General features: G+C 43.9%; 1 protein-coding gene, 1 long non-coding RNA gene and 1 pseudogene across 4 annotated transcripts; all 3 read right to left on the bottom strand.

Moving 5' to 3' along the window:
- Positions 1-325: 325 nt before the first annotated feature.
- Positions 326-1,661, bottom strand: LOC116596524 (annotated as a pseudogene).
- Positions 1,662-3,898: 2,237 nt separating this feature from the next.
- Positions 3,899-12,660, bottom strand: LOC116595556. 3 transcript variants are annotated; one of them, XR_004287738.1, is made up of 4 exons: positions 12,254-12,660; positions 8,035-8,189; positions 7,605-7,770; positions 3,899-3,922 (listed from the first exon to the last, which is right to left on the bottom strand). It is a non-coding gene; the product is annotated as an uncharacterized LOC116595556 (long non-coding RNA). The 3 variants fall into 3 exon arrangements; XR_004287737.1 differs by lacking the exon at positions 3,899-3,922 and adding an exon at positions 5,961-7,236; XR_004287736.1 differs by lacking the exon at positions 3,899-3,922 and having other exon boundaries at positions 7,258-7,770; positions 12,254-12,649.
- Positions 10,351-11,018, bottom strand: LOC116595554 (ATP synthase subunit d, mitochondrial-like). The gene has a single exon (XM_032352052.1). It carries the CDS (start codon positions 11,001-11,003, stop codon positions 10,437-10,439), a length of 567 nt encoding a protein of 188 aa, XP_032207943.1. The 5' UTR covers positions 11,004-11,018; the 3' UTR covers positions 10,351-10,436.
- Positions 12,661-15,924: the final 3,264 nt, after the last annotated feature.

Raw genomic sequence — 15,924 nt, 5'->3', positions numbered from 1 at the left:
ACCATTAGCATTTTAAAAATCTGGACCACTATTGGTATTTATTTTCTTTATCTTTTAAGTGGGCATTTTATTTATTTGTACTTAAGCCTATAAACCAACAGGCCAAACTGGTACTATTATCATGATAAATTAAAATACAAAACATCTTCCTACAAATACTAGAATATTGAACAAATTAGCAATTGTAGTAAAACAACACAAAGGACAGAGGAAATCGACAAAGCACAGTATAACTTAACTCTTCATGGTAACAACTGAGGTTATTAACAAGTAAAGCCTTACAATCTCAGAAAATGCAAATCATCCTTCAGCACACATCTTTGTATTTTTACTTCCTATTCTTGAGGTTAGATTTTAGAGCCTAGAGATATCCAAATTAGTATTATATCTAGTTATCTATAGCCAGAAACATCTTTTGTCATGCTGCCCACAGCAGCCAACGCTACTGAAACTCCTTTTATCAGACTCCAATAATACCCCCTCTTTCGACACAATCAGTACAATGAGAAACAATATCAAAGCAGAGATATAGGACCCTACAAAACAAAGCTTAGGAGAACTAATACAGCCACTCCCCAAACTGAGATTGAATAATATACTCATCATCACATATCTTCATGCTGTGTGTTCATAGAGTAATTTGGGAATAAATGCATTATTTGCTGGATACTTCAGTTAGTGGTTTGCAGCATTACACTGTGGCTTTCCCCAGCAGTTTCTGAGATGGACTCCAAACCATTGACAGGATTTTGCTGGAACTGGATCCAGGGCTACACAGATTCCTCTCCACAACTGTGGAGCTGATTGTTCCAGGCTTGGTTATTCCAGGTGTGGGGACACCAGGTCTCACTGTTCCAGGAACGGTTGCTCCAATTGGGGTTATACCAGGTCTGATCCTCCATATTGGATGGTTTCCAGAAGGGTTCATCAGCTATCTCTGGTGACAGGAAGAGAAGCCTGGATGTTGGGTAGCTGTTGAGTTGCTCTGAGTCACACTGTTGCTATTCTCTGGCCAGTTGCTGTTCTTACACTTCATTCTCTGGTTCTGGAACCAGGTCTTAACCTGCTTATAGTTAAGGTTCAGAATGTTGGAATGTTCTTGCATCTGTAGGAGACTGAGGTATTTCTGTCCGTGAAATCTCTCACTGAGTACATGTAGCTGGGTCTGAGGGAGGGCAGTTCTGATCTTCTGTTTCTTTGCTGGTCTGTATCTTCCTTCTTCACTGTGCTCTCCTCTACAGAAGTGGATCTTAGTTTTACTCTGGGACTGGTTGAAGAATCAGGGCTGTCCTGAAAAGCAGATCCATAGAAGAAGAAAGAGGAGAGATGGTCTCCATGTAGGGTGTCTCAGCAGAAGACATTTGCAAAGATGCATAATGTTCTTCAGGTCCATAAATCTCAGGCACTGGACAAGAATCCCTAGAATTGGATGCTCTGGGACCAGGTGGGCATTGGAGCTGAGCTGGACCCACACTCATGATACTGAATTGTAGTGGGGGTGGGGAGCAAAATTGTAAGAAAGGTTCATCTATGTGGAAGAGCTTAGAGAAATATGAAAATCTCCAGATGTATATTTGCTGCTGAATTGAGCACTGAAGATCTCCAGATATAAGAGTATCAGAAAGATAGGTGGGGGTTGCCTGGGTGGCTCAGTCAGTTAAGTGTCTAACTCTTTTTTTTTTTTTTTTAAGATTTTATTTATTTATTTGAGAGACAGAGAGAATGAGAGAGAATGAGCATGAGAGGGGGAAGGTCAGAGCAGGAAGCCCACTGTGGGACTGGATCATGGGACTCCAGGATCATTATATGAGCTGAAGGCAGTCACTCAGCCAACGAGACATCCAGGCACCTGAGTGTCTGACTCTTGATCTCAGATCAGGTCTTGATCTCAAGGTCATGAGTTTACGCCCCACTTGGGCTCCATGCTAGGCATGGAGCCTACTTAAAAAAAAAAAAAAAAAAGAATATCAAAAAGATGGGATAGCAAGAGCCAACCAGCCCAATCCAGCAAAAGGTAAGCATTTATTTTCTTTGTATTGTTATTACACCATATTTGAAGACATGTGCCCTCAACTAAACGGCAAAATTTAAAGACAAGAACCATATCTCATTCAGCCGTTCACATTCAGTGATGGCTGGGAATACACATACATCCGGCTAAGCTCCAGATGCGCTTGCAGCACCTGGAGGGGGCTTGGGAAGCAGTCCATCACCAGAAGGAAAGTAGTCTCACCACACTCCTGCATACACAGAGCATTTCTTTACTTTTCTCATTGCATTTCTCCCAGTTAGACTTTGTCTTGGATGGGTTTCCAGTTTTGCCCTCCCCCCCACCTGGGTGTCTTCCTCTCCTCTCCTTCCTCTACTGCCTTCCCCAGGTTCCCACACTTTCCCCTCCACACCACTCTTGGTTCTATTACAGAGGTTCATCTTCCTGGGGCCAGCACTCCATTCCATGAGCTCAGGGGAGTCTTGGGCTTGTCAGATTCTTCAGAGCAGAGCACATACAGGGCAATCTATTTTTTTCTTTTATTTAAGAAAAAATTTGCTAACGTTGACTGCATCCCAAAACATAACTTCAGTGCTTGTCAGGCTACCAAGTCTCTGTCTCTTTACTTTTGCTTGCCAAGAACTCCCCCTCTCCACCAATGGGACAGAAAAAAAAAAAAAAATCCTGACTTGCCATATACATAGTACATATATTTATGTAACCCTGCATTTCAAGAAAGAAGATTGTTATTCACTATTTCCTTTCCAAGCCAATCCATTAGCAGGACCCAAATTTCTCCACTTATTTTTCGTCTCTTGTCTGGATGCCCAGAAAAGCCTCCCAGCTCATCTCCCTACTTCCGTTCTTACCCAACTACAATCTTTTCTCCACACAGCACCAGAATGATTTTTTTTTTAAGTAGTCTCAATGCAGGGCTTGAACTCCTGACCCTGAGATCAAGACCCAAGCTAAGATCAAGAGTGGGACACTTAGGGATGCCTGAGTGGCTCAGTTGGTTAAGCATCTGCCTTTGGCTCAGGTCATGACCCCAGGGCCCTGGGATTGGGCCCCATGTCAGGCTCCCTGCTCATCAGGAAACCTGCTTCTCCTTTTCCCCTGTGCTCCTGCTATCTCTCTCTCTCTCTCTCGAACAATTAAATAAAAATCTTAAAAAAAACAAAGGAGTTGGACGCCTAATTGTCTTAACTGAATCACCCAGGCACCTCCAGAGTGATCTTTTAAAACATACCACTCTTCTTAAAACCCTCATGATTCCCCAGAGCACATAGAACAAAACTCAGACTCTTTACCATGTTAGTAAGCCTTTACATGATCTTGTTCCTGTGACCTCTCCACTTCATGTAACAGTTATCCATTGCTGCATAACAAAAGACCCCCAAACTTGGTGACTTAAAACAGTAATGCTTTATTATTTCTCACAATTCTGTAGGTTTCTCTGCTGGTCTCTCCTAAGACCACTCTTACAGCTGCAGTCATCTTGACAGAGCAATGTTGGACAGAGGGTCCAAATGTCTCATTTGCTTAACAGGCAGTTGGCGTTGGCTGTTGACTGGGCTCCTCAGTTCTTTTCCTTGTGGCCTCTTGGTGAGCTAGTAAGCTTGTGAGCTTCTCTGCAGCACAGAGAGGTTCCAAGAGAGTGATGGCAAAATCTCAAGGTTCCTTAAGGTCCCCACTCTGGAATTTGTATATTATATCTGTCATATACTATTGATCAAAGCAAATCGGGGCGCCTGGGTGACTCAGACATTTGAGCATCCACCTTGTGATTTTGCTCAGGCCATGATCTCATGGGTTGTAGGATCAAGCCCCACATCAGTCTCCACATTCTGCAGGGAGTCTGGTTGAGATTCTCTCTCCCTCTCGTTCTGCCCATATGTGCGCTTGCACTCTCTCTCAAACAAATAAATCAATCTTAAAAAAAAAAAGAAAAAAAGTTAAACATAACCAGAATAAGGCCCTTTGGGTTACATAATGACTAGGACTCTTATTTTCTCTGTTACTAATTATTATGAAAATGAGTTAAATTTCATTAGCAGTTCACTAAATCAGTAGGAAATGTTCCATAAATGTTAGTAACTATTATCATTATAATTATTACTCTTTTTTTAAAAAGCCGTATTTACTTACTTTAGAAAGAGAGCATGCACACATGTAAGTGGTAGCGGATAGAGAGAGAGAAACGGAGAGAGACAGAGAATCCTCTGGCAGACTCCGAGCTCAGCAGGAAGCCCAATGCAGGGCTTGATCTCAGAAGCCTGAGATCATGACCTGACTGGAAACCAAGAGTTGGCCGCTTAACACACCTAGCAGCCCTGGTGACCTAACAAATATTACTCTTTAGCTCACAAGATCTCTAGGTCCATTGACATGTCAGTGTTCCTCTATATTATGTGTCTTTTACTTCAAGCAAAGTGAGGGAATTCTTACATTTGAGTAATCCTTGATTGGGATAGCTTTTCTTGTTGGAGTCTTTTTAAAAGTTTCTAACAATCAATAAGCCAAACTAAAAATTTTCACAAGCAAACTGAAGACATATAGTTAAGTGTTTTTCCTGCCTGTCCTCTACAACCATGAGAGAAAGTTGCGGAAGAAAGGCTCCTTTTTGCAGAATCCCATGTGCTATATGTGAAAGGTTGATAGAATTTTTTAAAAATCAACATTTTGCAATTCCTGACAAAAATTCAAGGCAAAGATCATTTGATACTATTAGATGAAGGGTTGCTGGGGGTAAGTATACACAGGGGGGTTCAGGGGGTCCCCACCGCCGGATTTACTGATCCATCTCAGTGTCTGAATGAAGAGAGAGCTAACTGTGTCATGCAGGTACTCCCAGTGAGAGGTGGGATGGAGTACACAACATCACTTCTGAAGCATCCTTGCCCACAGATTTAAACTGAATCACACTTGGGTTTTAAATCAGACTTCTAGTTTATAGGCAACCCAGAGGTAACAGGGACAAGTTAGGGGACACCTCAGGGAAGCTGTTGGCCATATGTAGAATGCCGACCACCTGGCAACTGGAAAGTGATAAAGAGGGTGTGCTCAGGAGAAGACATGTAGGGTTTTCTTACAAAGTTAAACATACACATTCATTGTGACAAGTTATTCTACTCTGGGGTATTTACCCAAGAGAAATGAAAACACATGTCTACAAAAAGACTCATACAAAAATATTCTTAGCAGCTTTTTCCCCAGGAGCCCAGATTGGAAACTCTCCCAATGTCCAGTGACAAGAATGTGCACAAGCAGATTGTGGTACATGCAGATGATGGAATATAACTCACAGTAAAAAAAAACATGCAACAGCAGGGATGAACCCCCAAAATATGCTGAGGACAAGTAGCTGCATACAACAAGGAACAGGCAAAACCCATCCACAGTGAGAGAAGTCAGAGCAGTGGCTGGGGGTGAAGGGAGAGTTGTCTGTGAAGGTACAGGAGGAAAGTTTCTAAGGTGAGGGAAACATTCTCTTTCATGATAAGGATGTAGGCTGCCAGGTGTATGCATTTATCCAAACTCTTTGAACTATGTGCTTAATACTTGTATATTTCCTTCTCATAAGGAGAAATTAAGTAGGAGGGGACGAGGGAAGGAAATTGAGAGAGAGAAAGAAGAGAGGGACAAAGAGAGAGAGAACCAAACAACAAACGTGATGTGTGGACTTCTTAGATTCACAAACAACTGCAAAAAGTTTTATATTTATGGAAAGTTGAATGTGGACTACATGAGCATGTCGGTGACTCCAAGGGATTATGAATTTTTAGATGTAAAAATGGCAAGTGGTCATGTAAGAAAATGCCCAGTTTTAAGAAACGCATACTGAGGGAACGCCTGGGTGACTCTGTCAGATGGCTGCCTTCAGCTCAGGTCATGATCCCAAGGTCCTCAGATCGAGCACCGCATCAGGCTCCCTGCTCAGTGGGGAGCCTGCTACTCCCCCTGCTTCTCCTCTCTCTCTTTCTCTCTGACAAATAAATAAAATCTTAGGGGAAAAAAAAGAAATGCATACTGAAATATTTATGGTAATGTAACATGATGTCGGGGCTATATTATCTAAGGGTGAAAAGCAACTAAAAACATTTAATGGGTCATAAAAAGTGAGCATGACAAAATCATGACAGCTCTGGAAACTGGGTAGTGACTATATGGGGATTTACTGTTCTATTTTTTGGTATATTTGAATTTTTTTGTAATAAAAAAATGGAATTGTTCTAAGTCAATAGAGAATATAATACCCACAATATAAAAGCCAGAAAGTATATGGAAGTTTTCAAAATTATATCCTCTTTCCTTATCAGACCAGAGATCAATTTTCCCTGTTTTCTGCCTTGGCAGATTTTTTGCTTTGATTAAAATTCACACCTTCCGAGATCACAATTATGAATGGATTATATTAATCACATTTATTTCATATTTCAATCAATAAATAGTTACTGAGAAATAACAGTAATGTTCTTTACAGAGAACGTTCCAAATGCAGCACCTACGCCCAGTTGTTCTCCTATCCAGGGAAGGAATCACTTTGGGGAAGGAGTCTTCCTGCCTGGCAGAATCGCATCTTACCACCAGGAGGCGCATCCTCACCGAATTTGCTTTAGAAAAGATAACATCAGACCAACATTGTCTGAGGAGCTGGTTACCAGTCTCTTGGCGCGCCCACGACCAGAGTTTGTAATTGTTTAGGCATGTCTCTGGTGACCTCATCCCACTACACTTGAGTCTTTTTGAGGAAACAATTAGCCTGTTTGAACAGAACAGGTAAGGCAAATTAGTAACTGGAAAATTACTAAGTCGTTCTACAGGACGTGTTAGGACATCCTGTACTCCCTTGAGGCTGAGAGTTAGGGTGTGGACCCTGCTTCCTCATTTGATGGCTGGGAAAGGAGACAAGTCACCCTTCTCCCCACAGCGCAGCCCCTTCATTGTCCTTGGGAGGCTGGGCAGTGAGAACAGAAGTGGAGCTGGCCTTGGTGGACGGGGCTTCACTGGGACAGACAAGCCTTCCTCCCCACCCCTCCCTGTCCCTGGCTCCTTTCCTCTCAGCTCTGAGGCCACCGAAATGCAGCCTTCAGAAACTCTGGGTGGGGAAGACCCCAGGCTGGCAGCTGCCTGAAACTGCCGTGTGCTCTAGAAACCCTGGGAGCCGATTCTCCTGGACCTTGGTTCTGTGTAGCCATTTGCTGAGACACCAGTAGGTTCTAGGTTCTAGGCCTCTTCACTTACATCTGGAATTTTAAAAAGAGACAAAAGTGAAACCCCAAACTCAGAGAAAAAGAGATGAGATTTGTGGTTAACCCAGGAAGGAGGGGTGGGGGTGGTCTTTGAAGAAGGTGGTCGAAAGACACAAACTTGCAGTCATAAGATCAATAAGTACCAGGGATATAATGTGTGACTCCATGATTTTGGCAAACACTGTTGTGTATGATGGATAGTTGATAAAAATATAAATCCTAAAAGTTCTCAGCACTAGAAAAAACATTCAAACCTTTTTTTTTTTTTTGCCTCTATATGAGATGATAAATTTTAACTAATTGTGGTGATCATTTCATAATATATGTAAGTCAACTCATTATGCTGTACATCTTTAACTTACTGCTGTGTCTTAAGTGTATCTCAATAAAATGGAAAGAAAAGGAAGACCCAAGGAAGGGCACCAGAGTGAAGAAACTTCCTGAAGCCCCCAGATCACACCACAGAGGCAGCTGTCTTCTCTCCCTGTACCTGAAGCTCACCCTGGCCTGGGATCAAAGTTCAGAGGTCTGAAAGGTGAAAGAAACAGCCAAGAAGAGGGAGGGTGTGAGGAGTGTAATAGAAAGAAATAATAACCAGTTTGCTCAGAGCTCAGAATAGAGAAGACTCCCTTCTGGCCCCCACACTCAGGGCTGCTTCCCTCCCCACCCCCACCCCCACCTCACCAAGGATCACTCCCCATCCTTCCCTGCCTCAGGCTTTCCCAGCAGCGCCATCATGAGGGGGCCTCCAGAGGAGAAGACTAACCTGTGTGAGAATCATATTCTACTTACCATTCACATGTACATTCATGCATTCACTTAACAGCTAGCAATGGGGGTCATGCGAGGTGGAGGTGTTGGGGGTGTCTTTGAAGAGCCCAGACAGCTGTCCGGTGGGGGAGCCATCATAAGAAAATCATCACGATGCCGCAGAAGAACTTCAGGAGCTGCAAGCATAACATAGAGGACAAGAATCAGGACCTTTTGTGGATGGAAAGGAGGAAAGTGCCAAGTTTCAGGAAGGTTTATTGCAGAGGAGGTAAGCATTTGGAGATTCAGTCAGCCAGTCGTCCGCCAGTCCGCCAGGAAATTCTTTCTGAGTGCCTTCTGGGTGCCAGGCATGGGATCCCATCAGTGAAGAAAACAGTCCAAAATCCCTGCCCTCATGGGGATGGCATTCTATTGGTGGGGAGGGTGCAGCAGATGTACAGACTGTAAACATAAGAACTAGTAAATTCTAGAACAGTTAGAATGCTGTGGGGGAAATAGGACAGCTCATGTGGGGGTTAAAAGTCATGTTGAAGAAGTCAGGGAAGCCTCATTGAGGAGGTGACATTTGAGCAAGGACTTCTAGAAAGAGAAGGCATACACAGCCACTAGGGTGCTGGCCTGTGTGAGGGAGGGCAGGGAGGCCAGTGAGGCTGGAGCGAAGCAGGAGGCAAGGTCAGACTGCAGAGGCTTTGCAGGCAATCATGACAACTATGGCTCTTAACCCTGAGAGAAATGGGTGACCATCAGAACAGTGGTGTGCTGGCAGATTGGGTCAAAAAAAAAAAAAAAAAAAAAAGCCCTGTTCTTTAAGCATTTGCCAGTTCCTGTGGTATAAATACTCCCACCGTGGCCGATTCCAAGCTACGAACACAACACAACTGAGCAGGGAGGGAGGGCATGTGCGGGAATGCCTCTTGGTGACTGGGACACGCCATTGCACCCACTCTTGCTTTGGGCAGTTTGAAGCAAAGGTGTGACATGATCTGACATGCATTTTAAGAAGGTCACTCTAGCTGCTGTGTTGAGAGGAGGCAATGGGTGGATGGGAGGGCAAGGACAGAAGCCAAGGGGACATTCAGGGAGCTAGCGACCTGAGCATAGTGACGGCTGGTCTCAGAGATTAGCGGTGGTCGAGATAGCAAGTCCTACACAGATTCTGGCAGTATTCAGAAGTCCATTGAAATCCACCTGGATTTCATGGCAGAATGGATAGGGGGTATGAGAGAAAGAAAGTAAGACAGGATGGCTCTGAGGTTATGTGGAAGACTTGGGGGAGAATGTGAGGAAAGGCATTCCAGGCAGAGGGAATAGCATGTGAAAGGCATGTATTTGGGAAAGAGAAGCAAGGTCATGTGGCTATGAGGGCAGAGGCAGCAAACAGGGCTGGAAAAGAGGTTCCTGACCAGGAGTACCACAGAGAGGAGCCAGGACCCACTGGCTCCTGGTGGAGCCATTAGTGGAGATCCACTAATAGGGTTTTAGCAGAGAAGTACATGAATAGGTTCATAAATTAAAAAACAACTAGAGAAGCTGGAGGCAGTGAGACCAGTTAGGAAGCCATATCACTGGTCTAGGAGAGACAGAGAGAGTCTCATCAGGACAGTTGCAGTGAAGCTAAAGAGAAGAAGAGGGGAGTCTGAGGGTCATAGAACTGGTTCCAAAGCCAACCTTGAATGTACATGGATCACAGAACACAGTGCGCACTCTGTCCATGTTTGCTCAATAACTAATCAGGGGACTGATGTGAGTCTTATCCTTATAATCTCCTCCCCTCCCCCCACTTATTTCCCAAGTTAAATGTCTTTTCCAAAGGACAAATACATTCGTTATATAAGAATATGGTTCAAATGTTCATGCCCCTGTGAAAGATCTGGAAGTGTTCTCACTCTCAGTCTGGGGGTGTTTACACGGCTGTACCCATAGAAAGGTTCTTCAAGCTGTATAATGAACATTTGTGCACCTCCCCGGAAGCCTGAATATACCTATTGATGAGCCATATTGATTCACTTTACCATGTAAATGACAGAGCTTGGAGCCCTCCCTTAGACCAAGCCCTCATTTCCAGGCAGGAGAAGAAGCCAATAGTATTCCACTAGGATAGACAGAGGAAAGGGGAGTAGACAGAACACAACAACCGATAAACTTGACCCACTACTTTGCTGTTGAAAATCCATGTGGTTATCTGTTACATCTGAACCTTTCAAATGAAGTAACGCCTTGAAGTGTATGTGATGGAAGCAGAAGGAACCCAGTACTAGTGACTGGCCCACAACACATGACTCAAGGAGCCCAAATTGGTCTCTTACCAAAGTGATGCAGGACCATCCCAAGACACCATTTTTTTTTTTTTTTTTACCATATCCATTATTTTTAATGTCCAGCGTTTATAATACGAGGGCCAGAGCTCTTTCCCCACCTCAAGTTTATAAGTTTTCGATTGGCTTGTGAGGCCAATAGGGATACTTCTTCTTGTCTAATTTGGTTTCTGGGAAGGCTTCATTCAGGTCCTCAATGGTCATCTGATCAAACGGAATTATGTTCCTTAGCTTCTCCAGCTGTTTTTTGTATTCCACAATCCTGGCCTTTGAGAGAGACAAAAACTCAGCACAACTTTTCACATCTTCTTTTTCCTCAGCGTCCACCTGAACAGTGTATTTATCCTCTGGCACAGGAATCTTCAGGGCATTGAACTTCTTCTCAAAGTCATCTACCAAGCCAGCCTTCGCCACATTGGCCTTGTAGTAAGCCCAGTCGATAGCAGGGGGTTTCTCAGGGAGAGTAGCCAACTTGGAGGTAAGTATCTCATTCCAAGATTTCAGGGAGTTAGCAATGGCCTTCTGGTTTCGGGGTATGATCTCCCCAAAAGCTACCCAGTCAATGGTTTTTAGAGCAAGTTTTCGCCCAGCCATCTTGAGATCCTTCACCGACCCCGGCTGCCCAGCCCAAGACACCATTTTTATAACACCAGAAACCTCTGTCATTGGCCTCATAGTCCACCTCAGCCAGAGAAAGCAGATTTCTTTTGCCCTTCACATTGGTTCCCACCCCACAAGTGGCTTCTCTTCTCCCCCAAGGCCAAAGAATACATGTACCTCTTCCACAAAGCCTTTGTGCATAGGACTTGTAGCCACAGAACCATAAACTGTTCTAGACAGATCGTGAAGTCTGAACGCCACCTACGCTGCAAAATCTAGCTGTTACTTATTCAAGTGCCATCTTGGATTGTTTTTCCTATTTATAAGGGTCGTGTCCCCAGTTAGCCTGGAAGTGTGAGTTCAGGAGCTAACCTAGCCAGGGCTGGATTCTCAGGGACACTAAGGAATATTTACTCATCTCTGATAATGGCCCACACCCCAAAAAGCAAAAAAATAAATGACTACCTCTTGTGCTCACACTCTGAAGAGAATATCCATCCATCTCCACTAATTGGACTGTCTATAAAAGAACCAGAAGAGAGAACATGTGTGCGTGCACACACGCTCGTGTGCCTATGTGTAGCTGTGTCTGTTTTGAGGGTAGAAACATATTAATAACTATCACTTATTAGATACCTGTTGGGCACCAGTAACTTGATATTCTCATTGAATCCTCATAACAGTCCGGTGAGGAAAACGTTATTTTGGATTCTCTGATTAATAAATCTGTTACAGGTTAGTTGTGGGAATGACATGAGACTTTCTAATTCATTTTCTCTTTGTAGATGTTGAGTGATTTTTATAGGTAGGCCATATTTTTTTACACTTCACCAGTTTTTTTTTAAATTTTATTTATTAAATCTCTATACCCAGTGTAGGGTTGGCACTCACAAGCCCAAGATCAAGAATCACATGCTCTTCCAAATGAGCCAGCGAGGCACTCCTATACTTTATCCCTTTTATGAGATTATTCTGTCTGTAATTCAGACTCAGTTACGTGTGATGACCAAGGTTAATAAGAAAAATACTGACACATTTCTGCATTTAAACACTTGTAATGAATGGTAATATTATTCAAGAATAACTTAAGACCACATGATTTTACCAAAATGTTATGATTTTATAAAATCATTTGGTCACTTGTATAATTGTTAGACCTTGAAAAATAAAATTTAAGCAAAAAGCAAAACAGTAAATATAATAATGTCTGTTACAAAGGGGTATTCAGCATGCTTCAGTAACTTGCCCTCAACTTTCCCCCAAGAATAGAAGTTATTAAATGCCTCAGTTGCTGCGCTGATATCCAGGGAAGTAAAGAGACTCACCCAGGGTCACACAAGCACAGCCTCTTGACTCCCTTTGTCTTCCACTGTGGGACAGAAGTTGTCATGCAAGCAATACAGCCATCTCTGTCCTCAGGGTGGGTGTCCTCTGTCCTTGGGCCTGGGCTGATGACTGCTCAGGTTGGAAATCCCCAGGAAACACAGTCATCACACACCAGCACGAAGCCAGGAGCAAAATGAGGATGAATCTTTCAAAAGGAAATGCTATTCCAGAGTTCACACTGAGGGTATTGCTGACTGAACCTCGTTTCCTTTCCAGTCCTGAGCATATTTCATAACAAAGGATTTTCTAAGAATGAAGATTCCAAAAAGTAGCTAGAAAACAAGCCTGACAGTCATGGGATGGTCATCAGGTGAATACCTCACTTACCACATCCTCAGAAACATCCACCAGTGTTTGGTTTCTGTTGTCCTGGCAACAACCCCCTTAAGTCCATGCCCATTAGGGCATATCTGAGAGAAGAGCCCACCAAGGGCTGGGTCAGGAGGTTAGACCAAGATATCTCCCAGCCTGAAGTAAAAGTAGGTTGAGATTTATCTGGGGAGAAGGTAAAGATTTAATCCCCCACAGACACACAAGGATTGTTCATATTTGTTTGTTTCACACCCTCCGTACTGCTGTGGGCAGGTGTGGGGAAGGAAATAAGGGGGGAGTGCCCGGGTGTCAAGGAAGCAGGCATAGCCCCCTGCACAGTTGGCACAGTTCTACCCACAGAGAAGACATTCAAGCCACATCTGGGGATCAGATGGAATGGAGTGACGGGATTTTAAGGGGGATTTTCATTTCCTCAATTGTTTTACAGCTGAGGAAACAGACACAGAGAGGTTAAGTCACTTTCCCAAGGTCACAAAGCAGCCTAATCACAGCTTAATCACCAGTCCTAGAGCTCCTGACTGTCATCTGCTCTAGCAATCTTCCCAGGAAGACCCTATTCACCCACCAGTTTGCACAGGGCTCTCTGTCCCCCGGCTTTGTCCGGGCCAAGCTCCATAGGAGACACTGCCGCTTTGTGTCGCCCTCCTTGGCACAAGATGAAATCAGGTGGTCCCCATTCTTCCTGTCCCACTCTGCCAAATCTAACTGCACACACTTCCTGTGCACAAAGCCAGCTCGCCAATTATCTGCTCCAATTAAGGAGTGTGAGATGTGGTTAATTCAGTCGCTCTGGAGGGGTGACTGAGGCGAACGATGGGCTGGCCATGCTGGCTTCAGGTCCCCTCAGCGGTCCTGGCCGTGCTGTTTCCCCTGGCACCCTTCCCCTACCCCCAGATGGCCGCTGTCGTTTCTTTACCTCCCCTCTCTCTCCTTTCTCAATCCCTGGAGTTCCAGAACTGTGTCTTCCTCTCCCTCCCCCTCTGTCAACACAGAGTTCTGTCCTAATTCTGTGTCCTCTGAAAAACTAATGTGTACAGAGTTGTCAGTGGTGGATCATGAATTAACACTCTGCTCTCCCAGAGATGATTAGCTCTCAAACGGCATTGCTCATGATGTGTCTTCTGCTCTTATGCCTAAAGCCAGGCTTGCCACAGATAAATGTAAAAGAGCAGAACAACAACAACAAAAACACCTTTTTTGCTTGACGGGCAGACCCCAAAAACTCACTCTACTGCCAGTTCTTTCTGCCTCTTCGCACTAAAGCAAAGAAGGCAGATAGAGGCTAACCAATGAGTCCCATTGGTTAGGACAACAGGCACTGTCAAGACCAATGCCTTCCTCCCTGCTTAATGGGACACATTTTATGATCCTGATGTGGAATATACATAATATAACCTACCTGTACATACTTTCTCAAAAATAAAATCAGCATAATGCCTTGACAGGAAGGATTCAAAGAAGAAATAAAAGGGTGGTGATTTGTAATAAAGTAATATGTATTTCGACATGGAACTGCTCGGGCCCAACTACAACAGAAGATAAAACAAAGGAGCCGGTGCTGTAATTATTCATAAACTTAAATCAATATAGCGTGTTGCACTGCATACAACTAGTGTTGTCATTGGTGACATAATTTTTCAGACCAGGGAGAAGCAGACTCCCTGCTGAGCAGGGAGCCTGATGTGGGGCTCGGTCCCAGGAAAGTGAGAACATGACATGAGCTGAAGGCAGAAGCTTAACCAACTGAGCAACCCAGGAGCCCCCCAAATTTTTGTTTTACATGGCAGTCACCTTCCTGGAAAATTAGGTGTGTCTGAAGCCATGCAAAAAATACATTCAATTTATTCGTAAAATATAATTATGCTGAAGGCACAGGTATTTATAAACATTTCACTGTTGTTTTAAATCTACATGAATATCTGGGACAGGACATCTCAGACTCCTGTCAACTAAACACAAGCAGTGCCATATACTGTGGCAACAAAAAATATACCTCCCCTCGCCAAAATTTGCAAAATGCTCCTGTGGGTGCTACTGGGCCCTTCACCCCATAGGTCATCATTCCCTTAGCAATTACCTTCAGCCTCTAGTAACAGGGTCCTTAAGTGACAGTAGTTAAACAAATAGGGGTTTGTTTCTCTCTCAAGTAAACTAAAGCTGAAAGCAGGCAATGTTGGGCTGCTTTGTTCAAGTCTCCTATTCTTTCTGCTTTACATCCCTAGTATTGATTTTCAATCTCAAGTTCATGGCTGCAAAGTGGCTGCTGGAGCTCCAGCTATTTGTGTCTATGATCTGGGTATGAAGAAGAAAGAAGAGAGGAAGTCAGGAAGATGGATAAATCTCCTTTAGGAATGTTTCTGGAAGTCCCATCCAACAACTACCTTTTTATCCATGCTCAAAGCAGGCCTGGAAATAAAATTTTTTAGTTAGATGCTTTGCTGTCTCTAATAATAATATTGGGTTCTATAGTAAAGAAGCCGGAGTGAACAGACATTGGGTAGACAGTCAACAACACCTGGCATACTGTTTCTCTCACCCACCGACAAGATCCAGGGAACCTGCCAAAACCCCAAAGGCAGATTCAACACACAGATCCTACGAGAGGCTTTCAACGTTTTGAGTTCTTTGGCTCAAGGTCTCAAGCTTCTGATGGCTTCCATTCTCATCTGCCATTTCACCCAAGGGAGCACAGTGAAGACTCATTACAATGAGCAGTTCTTTTTTTTTTTTTTTAATTTTTATTTATTTGACAGAGATCACAAGTAGGCAGATAGAGAAAGGAGGAAGCAGGCTCTCCTCGGAGCAGAGAGCCCAATGCGGGGCTCGATCCCAGGACCCTGGGACAATGACCTGAGATGAAGGCCAAGGCTTTAACCCATTGAGCTACCCAGGCTCTCCACAATGATCAGTTCTGACTAGATGCTTGTGCTGAACAAATTTGGCGACAGCGGACCAATCTGAGAAGGGGCTCAAGACCCCAAATCTGCCAGAGCTTCCAGTGTGAGAGCTCAAGATGACAGCGGTTTGGTTTCTCACATTTGATATTCATCATTCGAATGTATGTATGTGTGTTTGTTTTCCAGAGTTTGTGCTAAACCCCCTGGAATTTTCCTAGAAGAGTTTTGTTCCATCTTACAAACATGTATTATTACATCTACAGCCTTTCTCCTGCTGTATGCCAGGGATGCAAGGTGAAGCCAACAACGGCTCTTCCCTGGAGAGCTGACAGCCTGGACATGGGGAGCAGTGGGAGGATGGCAGCCACAGGCCACTACAC

The sequence above is a fragment of the Mustela erminea genome, chromosome 7 (assembly GCF_009829155.1).
Source record: "Mustela erminea isolate mMusErm1 chromosome 7, mMusErm1.Pri, whole genome shotgun sequence".
Lineage (NCBI taxonomy): Eukaryota > Metazoa > Chordata > Mammalia > Carnivora > Mustelidae > Mustela > Mustela erminea.
This window is presented reverse-complemented; position numbering and strand designations above follow the sequence as displayed.